The sequence below is a fragment of the Polyodon spathula genome, chromosome 13, assembly GCF_017654505.1.
Source record: "Polyodon spathula isolate WHYD16114869_AA chromosome 13, ASM1765450v1, whole genome shotgun sequence".
Classification (NCBI taxonomy): domain Eukaryota; kingdom Metazoa; phylum Chordata; class Actinopteri; order Acipenseriformes; family Polyodontidae; genus Polyodon; species Polyodon spathula.
In genome coordinates, this window is record NC_054546.1 from 41,420,299 (window position 1) to 41,440,719 (window position 20,421).

Below are 20,421 nucleotides of genomic sequence, written 5' to 3' on the forward strand. Positions count from 1 at the left end.
TTAAAACACAAACAAACACATGCAACATATAACACTTGCAACATAAAATATTTAAGTGGCATTTGTAATGGTAATTTCCCAGGCCACATGCTTTACTACTTGACAGTTATTATTAAATCCAAATGCAGTTTTCCCAAACTAACTGAACAAAGAAGATTACTTGCAAGAAAGGAAAGTCAGGAATTTACTGTATGATCATCTTACTGATGTATTTTTACATCCACTAGTGTGGTGCAAGAGGGGCAGATTTTTATACTGTACTTTGATTTTTAGAATATGGAACCAACCTGATTTTGCTTTGACATTCTCATTGGATCTCAGTCTCATATCCTTTTCGCCCATACATTTATAAAATAAGAGGTTTATAGACAGATATGCATTGTTGTTTGTACAATTGATCTAAAAACAGGAGGATGTGTGTGTTGCTACCTATGATAACCTACACTTGTAGTGCCTTGAATGTTATAAAATGAAGTCAGAAATGAAAAGCCAAGACACATTTTTCAGCTTCATAAAATCGATAATATATTTGAAAACCTGCTCCACCAACAATGGTGGAATGAATGACCAATATTTACAAAATGTCATGGTAGATGCCATTTTATTAAAAAAAACAAAAACAAAAAAAACTGGAGTAGGGCTCTTAGTAACCATTGCTTTACAAAAACACAATAAAACAATATATTTAAAGACCTCAATCAAAAATTGAGTTGAGTTTTCATTTGTTCTTCTGATCCCCAACCCATCCAGAACATTTTGGACCGAATGGCCATCAATTAAGAGTGATGTAAAACAATAAATATGAAAGACACATTGAACACACAGGAAACGTGTCTTCTTTTTGGTCAGTAGGAATTGAGGTCCACTTTACGTGTCTGTAGGAGATCCAGCTGTAGAGAATGGAAAGAATCCACCTTAGCTGCCAGTCATACCTCCCCTGTGTGGATGTGAGTGCCAGATTACAACACAATACAACTTGAACAGACTTTGGTGGTATCCTGTGCACAGCAGACAGCCCAGTCCTGTGCCATTGTCTTTGGCAGGCAAACCTACTCAGACGGACGGCGTTTTGGGTGGGTGAGGCTGCTGCAGGCACTGAGGACGCTTGACCCGCGGTTTCCTTCTCTTTGGCTTGCTCTTGGATTTGGTGATCTGCACCACAAAGAACGCCAGCACCACCATAGCCCCCAGAAATGCAAACACTGGGATGGTTTGCCCCACATCCTGGTTATAGCGGCCAGGCATTATACCTGTGTGTGAGAGAGGGAGTGAAAGAGAGAGAGTGAGAGACACACACACACACACACACACACCAATAGGCTTTTACCTATCAAATATCGCATTGCATATTATGAAAAAGAGAAAGTAGAATTTGGATGTTTCTGATTGGATTAAAAGTGGTGCATCTGGTAAGGCACTCCCCGTGGAGTTCAGGATGTGCCCTATACCATGGGAGAGAAACCACTGCCCATTCCAAATTAAAAAAAAAAAAAAAGTTTCATTAAGTGGGATGCAGAGTTAAGTGAGGCAGTTAGTCTGAAGTGTTTGCTGAACACACTGAAATCAGCATGTGTTTTGACAGGTATGTGTCACAGTAAGTCAGAATATTGGCAAATCTTAAGATTTACTGGTAAAAGTTGACATTTACCAAGCAAAACGGTAAACGTCCGTAAAACATAACGCTTTATTTCAGACATTTACCGGTAAATCAAGAATAACCAAGTGCCTGGCGAACTACAGAATGTCTCACTTTCGCGCATTGCAAGGCTTCAAGTGTCCTGTGTAACTCCAAGTGCCACAAGAGTCTACAAGGCTGCAGTAAGCAATGATATCTACTTTGTGCCTGTACTTGTCACGTTTTGTGTTCTAATCAAAGTGTGATTTTCTGTTGAAAAAACAAAAAGGTCCCAAATAATTTCATTTGCATGAAACATATTTGGGAGAACAATCTCACTCAACACCATTGTGAATTGTTTTATAAATTTATCAGAATGTTGGTTGCTCTACATAAGTGGATCCCAATATTGTTCAGTACCATGCTGAATTTCTCAATTGTGCATTACAGTAAACAGATTACAGTTTATTTTAATAGAAAATGTGTATGCAGAAATAAATATTCAAATGACTAATTGACCATTTATATGCAGGAATAAATACATTCTTCGATGATATACCTGCATTTAATATGCTTCAGTATATCACAAGATTCACTGGTCAGTGTCTGAAAAGCAATCTATTTCTTCATAATTTCTGACATTTACCATTTTATTTGGTAAATGTTGACACTTACCGGTAAAACTTTGACCAGATTCTGACTTTTCCTGTAACATATACATTTGCATTTATTTATGGTTTTAGGTACTGAGCACATCTGTTACGGTCTCATGGTATGGTGTTTAAAAAGCTTTGCCCAAGTTGCACCTACACTGGCCAGCACTTACCCCCAGGAATATCCCAGGCACCACTCTCCCCAGGAGACAGCGGCCTCACTTGGGGCCGGCTCTGTCTGAAGTTTGGTAGAGCCACCTTGTCCAGGTCTATTGACAGCAGTTTCTGGTGCTTCCAGAGGTTGCTGTAGTTGAGAGAACAATATTTCAGGTTCAGAGAAGGGATCAAACGAAGAAAGACCAAGCTGGTGTGCCTGGAGTTTGGATCATACATTGCTGAGTGAATTCTGACCTTGGGGCAGTCTCGTTGAGTGGCTGTGGTTTAGCCCATGACAGGTGCGGACAGGCAGGAAGGGGGCGGGGCTTCGGATCTCCCAGGTGAGCTTCCAGTACCTTCGAATAGCGATACAAATGGTTTCCTGTGTTGGAATTAGAAGGGAATTAGTCTATATTATCCAGACATAGGAAAATCCACACTATGCTTTTAGAAACACATTATACCAATTACAATTATTTATAAAACACAGACAAAACAAAAACAATGTATATATAGAGGTCATGATAAAGTGTAAACTATACAACCCAACACTTATTTTTTCAAAACAAAAGTGAGGGTCACTTAAATGGCAGAGCTTAAACTATCAGTGCAAGTCACTGAATCAGTAAAACTACCAAACCCCTCAATATTTTTAACCCAACTCTAAATGACATCATCTGACACAATCCCAAGTGTCCAGATTGCACAGCTACAGCCTGGCGTCCTCCTCGCATTACCTTCCAGTCTCTCCGGCAGTGGCTGCTCGTTGCCTGTGGGGGGACGCTGTCTGTTCTCAGAGTGACTCAGACTGGGAGGCATCACGCTGTGCGAGGTGTACTGAAGCAGGGAATCCAGGAGCCAGAAACAGTCTTAACAGGGAGAGAACCAGACAGCTTTTGTAAATCAGCATTACCACAAATCAGTACTGCAGCGTTATCTCAATCTTATATAGACTGCCTGAAAGTATGTTCAAGACCCATCACCCCCACCCCTCATACTTCAAGTGTGTTGTTCATCATTACACCAAGAGGGAAACAGCCACAGTGCCAGGCTTCCCCAGTCACTATCAATATTGTCCTTGTCTTCTTTATTGTCAACACCACTGTATTGCTGGTCTACTGCTGAGGAAACACACCTTTCTGTCTGTGACTGTCATCTATACAGTTGGAGTCTCCATACAGGGCTATCCTGCCCCCTCCTTCCGAGGGTGTTTGGTAGAGACCCAGTATAGGAACATTATCCACCACCTTCATCTCTTGTTTCAAAACTTCCAGTCCTGCAGAAAGACAACAGGGGAAAAAAGAAGTGACACACTGAAAAGAAACAAAAGATGACAACAATGACTTCCTGGGAGGAAACATTGCAATGCATTTGAATGCACAATAAACAAACAAAGTAAAGGCCTATTTGATGCAGGATAACCATAACTCTCAGATGTGGATGTTTAGGATATGCAAAAATCAAATACCTTGGTCCTTCAGGGTTTGGGCTATGACAATTCCATCTTGAGGAAATCTGGCAATGCTGCATCCTGAGGCATAGTACACTGAAAGAAATTATATATATATATATATATATATATTAAAAGACTGACTAAAGTATTTAAATGTTCAGAATAAAACATGTACAATTGCAATGGAAGCAGCACAAAAACACAATCCATTAGTATGGTTTGAAGTAAATCAACCTTTAGAAATGTCAATCTCTTCAGTGTTGAAACCAATGGTAAATGCATTAAAAGGAAAGATCAGTGGAGCACTTACTGTCATGGTTTGCCATTGAGAAGTCTCCTTCATACAGACCATCACTGAATGCCATTCCCCACACAGAGATCAGATCGTTCAGGGCTGGGATATTAGCCCCACCTGTGTCTGGCATCCACCACTGCCTGCAACAAAACAAAGAGCATAACTCAGCAGATTCCATGGTAATTAACCAGCTGCAAAAGCAGAGTTTTGTGGGAAAAAAATTGCACAATGAAACTGCCAAAAATCCTGTGTGAGGCTGGGGGGACAGAAAAACACCACTAGAGGGCTCCCCATGTGAATAAATATAATTTCCATTATATATTTCAAGTAGTGCTGGGACGAACACAGGATTCTCACATTCGGATAGTCTTTCAATTTAAATATTCCTTCGGATATTATAACGCAGGCAGAGACAGCATAGAGGGGAGGGTATCCATGGTCCCTGTGTGTGCGCGCGCCTTTATTTTACAATACGCAATACATTAAAATAGAAAAATATCCCAGGAGTACAGAATACGTTGAGTAGGACTTGCGTTACCCCAGTGAATTAACTACAGTACAAAGGATGCCAAATAGCAGTTCAAGTTAAACATTGTTTTGTTTATTCCCAAAATAAATAGTTTATAAAGTTGACATGCGTTTTATTTATTTTTTTCATTCCTTGCCATTGTCGTTTCTTCACAGTACAGTGGCCATCGACACGTTATCATAAAGTAGTAACATGAGGTTTACTTGTTCCTTTTTGTAGATGAACAAGCAAACAAAAACTGAAATGTAACTTTAAACACTTCAAATAAAACAAACGTGGAAATGGCGTGAAGGGGGAAGAAAAAACATTGTTTTGGTTATAGTTTATTAAATTCCACATAACAGAAATTCGCAACAAAAGATAATACATAAAATCTATGTAAAAATCACTACACAACATTCAGGAATTTGGGTACTGTTTAACGAGGCATTTCAGAATGACGTGCTTGCCCTGTCTCATGAGGTTCTGGCTCGCTCTAAAGCAGCACAACACATTTTTGTCCCAGACGGCTTTCTGTAGAGTTCACTATGCGTGCGCACATATAATCTGTTTGTTTACTTTTTGCTGTATAAAAACTAATAGAGGCTTACGAGTTGCTGCATGGATTCTGTGTTTATAAATTATTATTAAATTATTAACATTGAAACTGTTGATTGATGTTTGAGGCAATGATTATTCAATGTTTATTGATTAAATGAATTATTTAATTGGCAGACATAAGATATGTAACTAATTAATATAATTGGTATAAATGTAATGCCTACTTTCAATTCACAATTAATGTGAGCCTGAAGATACAGTGGCGTCGAAATGCCCTGTTTTTGTTTTTCTAGGCATGTTTGAACTAAACAGATTTATTTGAAGAAAATAAACGAGCAGGAGTTATGTAATTGATCCGTTTGAAGTAAAATAACGACAGTGTGACCATGAATGCCTTTACGGAAACTCTTTTGGTAAGCCATCTAAATTGAAAGATAGAATTTTGAACTTTTGCATAGAAAAGATCCACTCAAACTCCACTCAAAACACTAAACTACTTAAAGGAGTTATCCACAGGTTTTATTTCAGTAAAGAAACAAAAAAAATCAATGGCTTCAGGCCACAGGTCCTACCTTGTGTTTTCATCGTAGAACTTAACCTTCCTCATGACAGAGGTGTTGTACCAGTCACTGAACACGATCAGAGACAGCCCGTTGTCAATGTCTCTCCGCAGTTTAATGATCTCCTCTGGGAAATACTCCTCCTCACTGTCTACCATCAGCAGGGTCCCTGTCCACAAACAAGCGCATGCTATTCAAAAGCAGGTTTCTATGGCACCTGTCAACACTGTGCCAGACCGGCCAGTGTCGCAAACATGTTTTTAGCTATGTAAACATTTAACTGGGAAGCTATTCCATGAAATGCTGACGAGCATGTTGTTCAATTACTCACCATACTGGCTGGCATCAAAACAAGTGATTGGTGCTCCGAGGACTTCCACAAAGTACCCCATACTCCTCAGGTGCTGGTACATATCCCTGAAGTTTGTGTGAATATGGTCTCCATTCCTTTAAGAGCAGAAAAGAACAAAAGGATCTGCAACGTCTCCTAATCAACAGCAGAGGCACACTGATGGTCATCTTCAAAGCATTTGACTATTCTTGTAGGTCAACAAAAGAGAAGCTCTGGGTGAGTGTGTGTGGATCAAAATCCATTACAGGGTTTAAAAAAAAAAAAAAAAGCACATAATTAACTCATTCACACACATACAGCAAACCTGCCATATTAAAAAACAAGAGGACAGAGCGTGTGACTGCTTTGTTTTTAAGCCTTACCAGTCCAGGGGGTCATTTTTCATCCGCAGGTTGTCCCGGGGAAAGTATCCCGGCGGGTAGCGCAGGTTGTGGTACTGATCCCATAGAACCCTCTTACTGCGCGGAGGGGTCGGAATGATCTTCACTTTAACAGGGAGCTTCACTGTGGAGGTCTGCTCCGCACCAGTTTCAGACTGCAAGTAGGAAGACGAAGTACGCTGTGTTGAGGCATTTGAGCAGTGTTGCTGTTTCATGATCATTTTTGTCTTAAAATGTTGCATTTTAACCATTATAGAAAATATTTCTTTGTAAAAGGTTTGATCATGTATCCGCAGTTTTAAAACAAGATCATAATTTGCAGACACACTAAACCCTACCTGGAGATGCACTGTAATTGAAAGCCACAACGTAACACTTACATCATTCTCCGCTGGCGATGCTACAACCACCATCACGTGCCCCTGAGCGATTCCCTCCCACAATGCAGCCTTCTTTGCTACGGTGATGGAGACAGCAAGGTAACCAGACCATGGCCAGAGCATGTGTGAATAAGACACAGCCACCTCAATGCTGTCTCCGTTCTGAGGCAAGTAGGGCTGCCAGATGGGCTGCAAGAAAGACGTCACCATCAGAATGGCTTGCAATAGAAAAAACATTTACTGCACACAGGAAATTGTTGGTGGCTTGATTAGTGTAAGCATGTCAAGAGAGACTTATTAAATGGTTAATAATGGAGGAAGAGTACTGAAATGAGCATCACACCACTCACTAACCTGTTTCGGGTTTCACTTTAGGGAAAAGACTCTAAACCCACAACTGTGCACATACAGAAGGCTGCACCTAGACATGCCTTTATAATCAAGAGTGTATGTCACAATACAACAGCTTTTTCATTTACCTTGTCAACGATCCTGCCAGTAACGCCCATCCCGTTGAGAATGGTAACATTCACAATGGTTGGCATTCCTCCATAGTAGATGGGCTGGGAGCAATATGGCCACATATACGGGCACTCAGTCAAATCAATGTAGCTTGGACTCAGGCTAAAACAAACATAAATGGTTTCAGCCAGTTCAAGGAAAAAATGTTGACAAACATACTTGGCTGACAATGGTAGACAAAGTCCACTTTTCACTATAGAGGCTGGTTAGCTGAATAATATGGCCTTGTGCAGAAGCTTAGGGAAATTATGTAAAAAAAAAAAAAAATTATAATAATAATTGCTTTTTAAAGTTTGAGGATAATAGTTTTCATCTTGAAATCACCAACTGGGTCTAAATTGTATACCTTGTGGAAATATCAATGTTACCAAGTTCTGTAACAGACAACCATTAACAAGGTGCTCTTAAATGAACATTTCTTCAACTTGATGCTGGATGAAGACAATCTTGTCATATTAACCTTGTATATGACTTATCCAAGATCATACTAAAACCTGTAATGGCTCAAACTAATGCAATTCGAGTCAAAATTGTTAGAGGAAAACAGCAGGACTTCCATGTGGTAGCACTGCAGTATGACTGACCTGGCCTGGGGCCGGTAGCTGTTAAGTATCTGGTAAGCCTTGAGGAGATCCAGCTTGCCATGCCCCTGCTCAAACATGTTGACTCCTGGGAGCCTGCGTGCCGATGCAATGAGAGCCTGCTTCATGCTGGCAGGGTTGATCAGCTCCCGATTCTGCACAGTGCTACCAGGGGAAACACAAAGGTTACACTTCAAAATCTAAGGTGTGGTAGCCAGATAGCCTCCTGAGAACACTGATTTTGCAGCAATGTCTTGGCCAGGTAATGAAAAATTAGCTGAAAACTATCACAGGCAACAGAAACATCTAGCAAACAGAACTTAAGCTAATCCTTTCATCTGCGAGCAAGACGTTTTCCTCTAGATTTGACAGCACATGCATGCTCAAAGAAACTTGGAAGTGCTGATTGTTTTTTCTTTATTCTTAAGACATATTGCATTATGTCCTGTTATCTCACTGCCCCACCCATCTTTTATTTACAAGTCAATTACTTTCAAATGGCGGATACACCAGTCAGCATTTATGTTGTAAACAGCAGACAGGAGTCTGTGCTTTTACCTTTAAATTGTTTTACTGCTTATTTTCTGAAGTTCAGAATTGAGATAAGAGATAACCATGCTGGACCACACACAATGTATGAAGTGTTGTTTTGGTGACACAGGTATAAAATTCACTAGTTTGAGAGCACAACATTCTATTCATCAGGTGAGAAGTGGAAGGTAAAGAAAGTTCTTCCCACGGGGTGGGAAGAATCTTAAAGAATTAATCAATATGAATATAAAAATAAAAGGCATCTTTAATACACCAGTGAGGTTCCATTCTTATTTTGTTCACACTTCCACCCCTCAGGAGGCACAATGTATCCCCTCACCTTGCCAACAGAGTGACCGCACCAGCAACGACTGGTGAAGCGACGCTGGTTCCAGACAGAGACCGACACCCCCCCTTAATGCCAGAGCCTCGGACCCCAGACCCATAGGTGACAATGTCCGGCTTCACCCTGCCATAACCTCCAGGCAGCTCCTGTAAAGCAGAAAACAAATAAACTGTTACCCAGGATCCCATACCTAAATTATGTCTGTATCTGCTTCAGAAACCTTAATATTCTGCAACATAAAAAACAAAAGAAAAACACAAGCTGTTGATAGCAATTGTAACCCAACATACTCTGGGTCCCATTAATTTGCAATTCCTGTACATTTTCTTAAGATAAAAATTGAGTGAAATGCCAAGAATTATGGTGCATGTACACAGTCCAAATGTTCTAGCTAAGCATTACAACCAGAAATCTTATCAGATAATACCTGTTAATCATCGACGCAGCCTCCTGCTGCTGCAAACAGTTTTGAAAACATATGCAAATATATTCTGAGAGTTTAGAAATGTAATGCATTGCTATTAACAATTCTAAAATCTTACCCAAGTTGTCATTCCTCTAGAGGAAAACCGAGCAATATTATCTTCAAAATCAATCCCACCCACTCCGATAACATCCATCTGGTCTGCAGGGTTATTTAGGGTGCTGCAGAAATAAATCACAAAACTAGCTTTGAAGCTGTTTCGAAGACTTCTAGTGCAAATATTGTCATTTTACAATGAAATATTGTAAGAATAAATCAAGTCTAAACACCAACTTAACATAAATAAATAAAATAAAACCTTACAACACCTGTTTTGAGTTTTTTTGTTATTTTTTAGAGGTTCCTATAAAAATGGATAAAACAATTATGAAAAGCACAATAAATCAGGCTCCAAGTTTCCTCCTAACGAGCACCATAAAACGGTATCTGATCAACAAAGGTACTGTTAAAAAAAAAAAAGGTTTCTGTTTTAGTTCTTGTCCATTCACTCACCCATAAAGAGGACCATCATTTCCAATGGCAGAGACCATAATCACTTTGTTGGCAGTCAGTTCCCAAACCTACATACAAAAAATATACTAAAAGCTTTACTTGCATTTACTGGTTTAGTATTGCCAGTGTCCCAGTAAAGCAGGAGAATAGGAATGGGTCTCCATGACCACCACAACTAAATACAATTTTAAACATTTCTAGGAAACAGAATATATATAAGGATGACCTGGCAATAAAAAGCATGCAACAGATTTAAATCTCAGGCTTTTTCTATTAGTTTTTAAATGTTATATTCATTTTTAAATCCATTCTTCTTGCTATTGCAGTAGGACTGCAGATGAAACTTTTTATTAGCACTTTCAATCGGTTTATGACCCAACATCCAACACTAATGACTTCAACTTTACAGATAACACCCTTAACAGCAGTTTACGATATGCATGACGTTCCAAGCCTAACAGGATACAGCTGCTAGAAGCTTCACCTTATCAACAAAAGGATGATCCATGAAGTCTGGTCCTCCTATGCTGAGGTTTAAGACATCTATCTTCTTCAGGATGGCATAGTTAAAGGCATCCAGGAACCAGGATGTGTAGGAGACCTGAGAATAGCAGAACAGTAGTAATTCTACAATTGATTCATAACTCAACTTAATTGTGGTTTTGTGCAATATCATAACATTTTTCATTATATATCATGTAGAGATGTTTTTAAAATGATGCTTTGAAATGAAGTGGAATGGGTACCTGGTTGTTGGTGAATACTCTGAAAACGTGCAGCTCAGAATCCGGAGCAAAACCCTGGCACTCTCTCATGCTGGCTATCACGCCTGCCACAAACGTGCCGTGACCCAGCCCTGAGAATAAACACGGACAAAGGAAGACTTCCTGTTAACAGAATGTGCTGTTCTTCAAATAAAGATAAGATATGCAAAACTTTGACAACAATAACAAACAAAAACAATCAGCAACCAGCGTACCATCATCCAGGGTCTTTTCATTGGTCCAGTTGGTTCTTTCTTTCACATTCTTGAAATGTGGATGCTTCTCACCAAGCCCTGTATCGAACACTGCTACTTTAACACCGGCCCCTATAAAAACATAATGCATGTGAATACACTTTGCAGGTGCTCCCATGTAAAAATAATGATATCTTTCCACAAAGTGCTTACTGAAATATCCATCCTTCTAGAGGAACACTGAGCAATATTAAAAACTAAAATCGCACAGTATTTCACCAACATCTAAATAATGCTAAATATATCAATACTATGCAATTCCTAGCTAAATATGCATTTAATTTAATACCCAGGCATCATGATCAACATTATTTCCAGTTTCCAATTATCATAAATCAGCAGCTGTAAGGTTTCCCGAGGAAGTCTTTGTTCTCAGAAATACGACATATTACATTAAAAGTGTGTCTGATATTCAGCAGCACAACTTAAAAGGAAGAACTAATCTTACAGGATTAAGGAGGAAGGGGTGCCTCTTCCCATATCATTTGCAGCTGTTCAGAATTACAGTAGTTATAACACAGGAAAGCAACATTAACACTTAGTTTTACACATATGAATTCAACCCAGCTTCAAACAAATTACTAGGCCAGATACAGGTTCCTGGGTTGCCCACTGCACATTTGCATCCATTTCTTACCCTCAACAGTCTGGAGACTTCCCATGGCGTCTACAGAGTTCCCAGGGTCTAATGAAAAGTCCCCTTTGTCTCATCTAGTAAAATGAAAGAGCCAATCACAGGGCTGGCCCTATACTTCATCACTTCCTACCTGTGTACCCCATCTGCCAGAGCACGTCAGCCTGCAGGGTCTGTGCCACTTGCCGGGGGATGGCTCTCAGCAAGCGTCTGCTGGAGTGTCTGCCAGTGGCGTGCCAGAACCCGGAGCCCAGAGACAGGCTGGTTCTCCTCAGCGGACGGGAAGACTGCCACTTCTGGGTCCATCGGGTGTTGTTACAAGGCACAACAACCTCATCAGCTGCTGAAAGGTCCCAAAAAATAAAATAAAAATTGGTTTAGTTTCCAGAGAGAAGCAATGCTATACCAAACTGAAAGCTAAGAAGAACAGCTCGACTGAGGTTTATAGTATGGCAAAAATAAGGTCAATATTATTTCGGAACTGATTTTAGGAAGCACTTTCATTACTTGGAATAGTTTACTGAGTGGTATTGTAGTTTCTAAAACACCAGGCACCATTAGATATCTAATCTTTATTTTGTTTTTATATAGCGCCTTTCATAGTGGACCAACACCATCACAAAGCACTTTACAAGATACAAAACTAGGGTGTGTGAACTATGTATCAGCTGCAGAGTTGCTTACAAGAACGTCTCCGGAAGTTAACTGACTAGTACAATGAGAGTGGCTGAGCTGGCATTTGAACCGGGTACCTCCTGGTTACAAGCCCGGTATTTTAACCACTGGACCACACAGCCTCCTTTGTAGATATTCTCAATTACATCCTTGCCCTGGCTGGCACCGAAGAGCCAATTTGACATTATATTTAATATAATATATATATATATATATATATATATATATATATATATATATATATAATAACCTGGGTTACCCTTAACTGCTGAGGACTCAATTCACATTATATATGGTCAGACTAATTTGCTTACATAATATAAGAGACATTCTTAAACTAGCCACACTAAATTTAAAGAACGGATTATGCCTGTGCATCTGGAGATTTTAACACTATTTACCTTGGCCTCATATTATATATATATATATATATATTGAAAACACAAACAAAACTCAGTTCTTCTTCAAATAATTACAAATGACAGACAATAAATTAAATGGTACACATCGCACAACCTCCCATGAAAAAGTATAATGAAGCAAGCTTTCACTGTAGTCATGAACGTGTTTCAAAGACCTGTTGATCCATAACATTGGCCTACTGCCTGTATGTTAATGCTATCACACTGAACTCTATAGTAAAGAGATCAAGATAAAACAAGCAGGTTCCTGCTATACAGAATGGTGAAAGGATACTTGGATCTTTGTCAATGGTTCAAAGTTTCTTTAATTCTACCGATTATGTAAATATCCTAACAAACAGTGGACATTTCCGATAGCATTTCTTTGTGCAGTAACAAAAGCTCCGAATGTGGGTGCTGTACTCACAGTGTGTGAATTTGAGGGTACGGAAGACCTTTCTCTGTGGTGTGACCCGTTTAATGTGGGGATGGTCCTGCAGTGTCAGGAGCCCGTCTCTGTGTGCCTCTTTGATCTGCACCACCTCGAAGTCGCTGGGGTAATCACTGGCAGGATTGTCTCGGGGAACAATCTTCCAGTCCACCACATCAGAGTTCTTCAGCGCGCTTGAAATAAACTTACTCCTGGCTTTGGCAGTGAAATATCCTTTGAAAGCAACTATGTACTCTGTGTGAGGGAGGGAAAAAAAAAAAAAAATTTATGCAAGCCCTTTTTAAATCCACAAAGTGTTCAACAATGTTAGGATGGCAATTCAATACAAGAATGTTCTGTGCTGAATTATTTGACTCATTAAGTTAAAACTTGTCAGACAGACAGCTGTTGTGGCTGCAACTTTTAATGAAATAATGAACAATTAAACATAAAAACAACATGCTGTGGTCAAACCTATTCTAAAAACTAGAATGCCATCTTCTATGTATCACACTGGCACCAAAAGCAGATGCCTGGAAGTTGCTGAGGTTTAGCTATTTGCCTGGCATGTACTGTATGCTCCAGCTAAAAATTGGTAAGCATTTTTCAACATGAACAACAATTTGCTATGACTGAAATAGCAGCATTTCCTGCACTGCCATTACAGCTGCCCAAGCTTGCTCTCCCACACATACCTGAAACAGTCAGCCCTTCACAATGAAATACCACTCAGGATTAAGAATGCATTCACTGTAAAATAACAAGTAAGTATTTCACAAAATAGCCTGGGTTCTATTGAGACACTGATTCTTTGAGAATAAGCCATTTCCAGATTCTGGGATGTCAGCCAATAAATACCAAGTCCTGTAGGCAATTGAATCCAATCCATTATTACAAGTTCGGCTGAAGCTGCAGCCCACCGATTCAAGCATGAACTAACTAAAGCATAACCCAGCGCAACAGGACTCACTATCGTGGTGTCTGTGTGTGCCTGAACAGCTAATCTGTTATTTATAGGCCCTTCTATTATTTTTTCTAACACATGGATACCCTTGTGATGCTAATATTAAAGAAGACGAGGTTAGCAATGCAGTTGTTTTTTTGTTTTTGTTTTTAAAGGTAAGGTTTCAGTGCTGTGCAGACGTTCAGTGTCGTTATCCATCAGCGCTTCAGTTATATTTGGACGATTGCCTTTTCCTTGTTTTAATTTCCCGTTCCGCTCCAGTTTCTCCAAGATACAAATGTATCAGCGTTACATTATTAATTTTTTTTTATTTTTTTATATAAACGTATTCTCATTTTGTTGATCATTAATGAACATTTTTGTACTGTGGGTGTTGAAAACAAGACATTTTGTGTTTGAATTGAATGTGATGGTCTTAAGGAGTCGAATAGGTCAATGTTCAAGTTCAAGCGCCCACAAATTTAAATCAAGGGAAGTAATGTTAAAACTGTACAATGCACTTGTAAGACCTCATCTTGAATATTGTGTGCAGTTCTGGTCACCTCGCTATAAAAAAGATATTGCTGCTCTAGAAAGAGTGCAAAGAAGAGCGACCAGAATTATTCCGGGCTTAAAAGGCATGTCATATGCAGACAGGCTAAAAGAATTGAATCTGTTCAGTCTTGAACAAAGAAGACTACGTGGCGACCTAATTCAAGCATTCAAAATTCTAAAAGGTATTGACAGTGTCGACCCAAGGGACTTTTTCAGCCTGAAAAAAGAAACAAGGACCAGGGGTCACAAATGGAGTTTAGAAAAAGGGGCATTCAGAACAGAAAATAGGAGACACTTTTTTACACAGAGAATTGTGAGGGTCTGGAATCAACTCCCCAGTAATGTTGTTGAAGCTGACACCCTGGGATCCTTCAAGAAGCTGCTTGATGAGATTTTGGGATCAATAAGCTACTAACAACCAAACGAGCAAGATGGGCCGAATGGCCTCCTCTCGTTTGTAAACTTTCTTATGTTCTTATGTTCTTATATACAGGAATTATCACTATTCGACGTCACTACTGTGGTATTATGCCTTTTTTTCCCCCAAATGGATCAAGATGCAAATAAATCTAGCCTTCATCCATGTATTTGACCTATCTATCTATTTATCAAGGGCACTATACTTCTGCAAATGATGTCACCTATGCCACAACCAGTATAGTTAGGTGGCTAGTCAACAGCACAGCACAGAAACAGTCAGCGGAGGAGACAGCTTGCATTCACTGGAAGCCAAAGCCCTTTCCTCAGCTCAACTTCCTGTTTTTGATGTTGCAGGTCAACTTCCAGCCATCATGAGCTCACTCCTGGCAGTCACATGATGACATTCAATTATTACAAGGGTCTGTATTCATGCTAGGGTAGCAAGGGGTTCAAACTTTATATACTTCCTGCCCCAAGGGAAGAAATACCTGGGGAATTGACTGCTGCTCTGACTTCACAAACCTAATGCCAAAGCTTACATTGCTTCAGCTTTTACCAGCAAGAGGGGTGTTTAGACAGCTGCTTCAGGGGAGAACGAATCAGACAGCTAGGGTTCAGCAGAGGACCACTTCAAATGTCACCGCCTCTACTCCAAAACATTAAATCCTTGTTTAAACCATTTAAAAAGACAGATACATTTTGTATTTTAAAATACACACAGTGCTTATACCCCAGCCATTTCCATCAACTTACAGCTAGGTCTATATAATACCACACATTTCGTTCTGTAATCAGACACTGTACAAAAGTTACATTTAAAAAAAAAAAAAAAGCTGTGCATTGCCATTCAAAATTACAACATTTTAGATATGTATAGATCTCATTAAACCTACATTAAAACCTATTACTGGTGTACAGACAGCATTAAATCACTTGAGCGCCTTACCGTGTTCCACCACAGCGGTGGAGAACTCCACTTTCAAGGTGAGATGGGTGCAGTTAGGGCAGAGGAGACCCTGGTGGTTGGCGATGGTGGCATGGCCCAGCTCCGACCCCACGGGCTTCCTGCTGCACAACAGAAACAACAGCATCCACAACCAGGCACTCCCCAGCCTCATGGTCAATGTAGCACTGTCACAGCGCCCACAAATCTAATTCTTCTTTTCTAAAAAAAAAACCACTATCAAATCTGTGTAAGTTCACGGTTAAAGCTAAAACAAAGTTTTAAATAAATAGAAAGTTCAGGTTCCATGGTCCATTTCAATGCAGCCTGGTTTAAAAGGCAGTTAGTTCAATTTCTTTCTTCGTTTCTTCTCCATTTTTGGACGGCCCCTTCTCCACGTTCACTCGTGCAGATGTGTGTGCATCTGGGACTCCATTCCCACAGAGAAGAGTTCGGAAGGAATCAGAGAAAGCTGGTAACTCAACACCTTAACCTGTCAAAAAAGAAAAGAAAAAGAAAGTGAATTTCTGAAGGCTAATTAACTCCAGAAGCAAGTTAACCATGAACCTATTCTCCCACACATTACTGTCCTTCTATGTACCAGAATAACAGCATTTTGCTTTGTTGGCCATGGCTTTAGAGGGACCATGGTGCACTAAATTCACTTTGTGATGCTGTACAAGTAGGGGCCTCAGAGCAGACAATACCAGGAGTAAAGGGGTTAATGCCCACATTTGCGAGGAATAGCAATCAATCATGTGGAGTTCCAGAAGTACTAGATATGCTAAAAAACCAACACACTGGTCTATCAGATCCACGCAGTAACCTGAAGTGCTAATACAGTGAATTCCAAATCCGAGCATGTTACTACAGAGCCACAACAGAATAAATAGAACAGACAGCTACAGTAGCTTTCTTCTCATCTGGAAGTGCTACTGCAGAGCTATTTTATTTCATATTTATTTTTGTACAGGGCAGACTCTTAAAATTGCTGGTTTGCTGTAATCCAACACAGGTCTCTAAAGTTTTCCATTGCACACAGATTCGAGCACATAGATCTGCCCTTCTGTTTTTCTGTGTCATGTCTGCCCTGCCTAATTCCCTTGTAAGAACTGTTTTTAACTGGTAAGCACCCAAAATACTGGAATGATACTCTCGAGTATCATCTAAAAAAAGACCCTGATGCAGATAGATGGATGAAGATGCCTTCATAACTTTCTCAGATTTAAACAACTATGCCTACCAGATGTGACCACACAGTGACGAAGCTGATGCAGGAATCCTCAATCATAACTACATTGTTCAGATTTAATTGTCAAACAGCAGCAATAGTGGTGCTGACTTTAGGGTTTACTATTTTTCATTTAGTCAGAATAAACCTGTTCTGTTTCAGAAATTAAACTGCTTCCAACCACCCTATAAGAAGAGTGCAACTGCTCCTGTGAAATTCTATGTAAAAGCAAGTCAAAATACAAATCCACAGCTTTCAGGATCACAAAGAAGTTTATCAACGTGACTAACTGTACATCCAACATTTTGTACATGGAGAGACATGAAATAGGGACAGGCTGGTCCCTTCATTTATCCCCAGGTTTAGGAGCAAACAACTGGTGATAAAGAAGAAGGTACCTCCCCATTATACCACACCAACAGATGCTGACCTAGAGGAAGACCTGTCAGGACATGCCTTTCACTTGAGACCCTCCCAGAAGCACACTGAAAACTGTGGCCTTATTGCATTACTAGACTAGGCAGTTTTGAAAGGCGATAATGCACTTACCCTGGTGATCTGAAATGACATAACATATATAGCTGCCTCTATTTATTTATGCTGTTTGATTAAATATAGGCTATGAATTTTAAATTAAAATAATAAAAAGAAATAATCATTGCCTGTTAGATAACAAATCGGTAGTCTGATTCCAAGTGGTCTGGATTAGTGACAGTCTACTGTACATAAGCCTGTGAACTGTAACTAAATCTAATGCTGCACAAGCCCTCTTCAGGTTTTCAATAGTTTTTTTTTTTATTAATTTGTAGACCTTGCTAGACCAGTAAGACCACTTCATATCTATGGTTTCCTCACCAGACAAAGGTGCAGCTGAAAGAAACAAAAGAAAGAAATGTATAAAGCAAAGAGCAGGCTTGAAAACAATCAGCTGTACACTAGCTATTTCGTCTCACACTTTAAAGGCGCTGGGTAAACAACGATTTGTACTTCTACAGGCCCTACGCAGGGTTTTTAACTCCTGCTTGTGTACGGCGCTGCCTGCATTTGCACAATTCTTTTCTTCAACGCTTACTAACAGTAGGCTGCAATAACGTCCCAGCTGTCGTTTCAGCATTTTACTGCACTGCGTTTGCTTTCTTTCACACATTTGAAGACAGGCCAACTTTACTACGAAACCTTATCTATTTAATACTACATTTAAAATTATAGCAATTCACTTCGAGTATATACTATACTTCTGTTGTAGAATGGCCCACCTTGGCAAACTACCAGAATTTTCTGATGAACCAGAATGACGATTTGGGGCTAGAATTAAACCTCCTGAACGTTTGTCTCGCATAGTTTTATTTTGATCAAAGCACTGAACAGCAGCAATAGTGCACGTTTTAAGTGTTTCCTTACGTTAATAAAAAATAGATTTCCACCGACAAAATCAAAAGCACGAAGGCGAAAACTAGTACAAAAATGTTAACAACAATTTTAATTTATTTTGAAAGCTTGCAAAACTGCAAATTTTTGTGATAATGTAGCGTAGACGAGAACGTTTGTGTGCGCATCGTCGCACGCTTTCTCAACCAAAACAACAACCAGCAAACGCGAAATCTGTCCGTCCTGTTTAAACTGTGCTTTGTTACGATCGTGAATGGAGGTGATGTGTTAAAACAATGCCAAGCACCGTTAAATATCTCAATTATACCAACTACAGGCTGGGCAATAAACCATTCAGGCCTTATGATGTTTACCTAAACTCCCCAATTATTATTATTACTAGTGAAGCATCGGCGATGTCGTTAGAAATGACAATACGGAACAGCTGAATATCGTTCTTACCTCAGCATTTCAGAACCGAGACCCTTGTCTTGTAAAAACGTGCGACTCGGTTTCTGTCGGGGGTTCTTTGTTTTTTAGTAAATTAATTTAAGAACAAAGTTCTTCTACTCCCCTTTACCAGCCCACATACTGCAGCGCCGACTTCCCTCGGGGAGAGAGTCCTCCCGCCCACAGTGGGCTGGGCTTAAAGATAACAGACTTCTCTCGTGAGCAATCACAGACGCCAAAGGAAAAGATTTGGCGACAAGCTTTAGGTCTAACCAATCCAAAAAGTGAATTTTATTACACCCGCCCCTTTGTACTCGACTGGCGACTATTTTCACAAATCAAATAAGATTTTAAGTTTGACAGTACTTTTAATCAATAACAGTGAAAGCAAACTTGTTTCACGGCTGGAAATTGACTTTAACCAATCGAAAGACCGAACACTGTAGGCGGGGCTTCAAAGCGTTATCGGCACAGGTGTTCACCAATCAATGACGAGAGGTAAGATGAGACGCTGTAGTTGCCTCGACGATCTGTTTTCTTATGCTCGCGAGATTCATTATTGCCATGGTTACAGTACAAGCGTTGTAGACCTGTAAAGCACAAACAAGGTAAGCCGTGTAAAACTGGATTCGGCATAGGAACAGAAATGCTGCCTAATTACAAAAAAAAAAAGCTTGATAAGGCCCTCTGTGGAGTATCACCAAACAAGAAAAAAAACACACATTGTACTTCTCAGTTTACCAGGAAACGTATGATGTCAGGCCACAGTGATTCCACGGATAAAGTTATTTTGGAATCCTAATCTTACGTCGTGATAGGGAACGAACATATGCCCAGGCAGCAGCTAAAAGGATTGATTCTTCATTGCTGCCTCCCTGTAGCTCAAGCTGTTTCCTTTGCTAATGGAGACACAGATGAAAATATTCCCCACAATGAACAAAATAATGAAGCCCAGATACAGGAACCAACAAAAAAAAAAAGAAAAGGTCTTTGGTCCAAGGTATTTCGGATGCTGTTCTGCTGTGTGCTATTAAATCAAACAACAAATAAATAAATACATATTTCAACCTGTAACACTTATGTCTATGTATGGTTTTTTTTTTGACCACTGTCATTTATTCTTTCATTGAATTTTGACATAGATTTTTTTCCTAATTCTTTATAGAATGACTAAGAAATTCCTGAGGGACCATTGCAAACAACAGAAGCTGTACACTCTACCTGCACTATAAAGGTTGTGCCAGCAGCTGGTTTTTAAATCTCCATGGTAAATTATGTGCTAGTCCCCCCTTAACTTCTGGCCACTTCAGTCTTGTCACCACCGGGAGGCAGGTGTGCAATAGACCAGTAAGAGTTGAGAAAAACGAAACCCTAACTATTCAAGGGTGACTGTCATATGACTAGAGCGGGTCTAGAAATCTCCCTCAGCGATGGTCTCACTATTACAGTATGAAGCAGACTAGAATTCACAATTGAGAATTATG

The 20,421-nt window shown here is 39.8% G+C and overlaps 1 protein-coding gene across 2 annotated transcripts; it reads right to left on the reverse strand.

Moving 5' to 3' along the window:
- Positions 1 to 499: 499 nt before the first annotated feature.
- Positions 500 to 19,110, reverse strand: LOC121325594 (membrane-bound transcription factor site-1 protease-like). 2 transcript variants are annotated; one of them, XM_041268386.1, is made up of 23 exons: positions 18,950 to 19,110; positions 15,892 to 16,381; positions 13,025 to 13,282; positions 11,655 to 11,861; positions 10,849 to 10,959; positions 10,616 to 10,725; positions 10,354 to 10,470; positions 9,870 to 9,937; positions 9,436 to 9,538; positions 8,888 to 9,039; positions 8,020 to 8,181; positions 7,393 to 7,537; positions 6,914 to 7,102; positions 6,516 to 6,688; positions 6,133 to 6,248; positions 5,814 to 5,970; positions 4,188 to 4,312; positions 3,893 to 3,970; positions 3,560 to 3,700; positions 3,162 to 3,293; positions 2,680 to 2,806; positions 2,442 to 2,572; positions 500 to 1,250 (listed from the first exon to the last, which is right to left on the reverse strand). In XM_041268386.1, exons 2-23 carry the CDS (start codon positions 16,061 to 16,063, stop codon positions 1,054 to 1,056), a joined length of 3,171 nt encoding a protein of 1,056 aa, XP_041124320.1. In that variant the 5' UTR covers positions 16,064 to 16,381; positions 18,950 to 19,110; the 3' UTR covers positions 500 to 1,053. The 2 variants fall into 2 exon arrangements, with proteins under 2 accessions (XP_041124320.1, XP_041124319.1); XM_041268385.1 differs by having other exon boundaries at positions 11,655 to 11,864.
- Between the last annotated feature and the right edge of the window lie 1,311 nt (positions 19,111 to 20,421).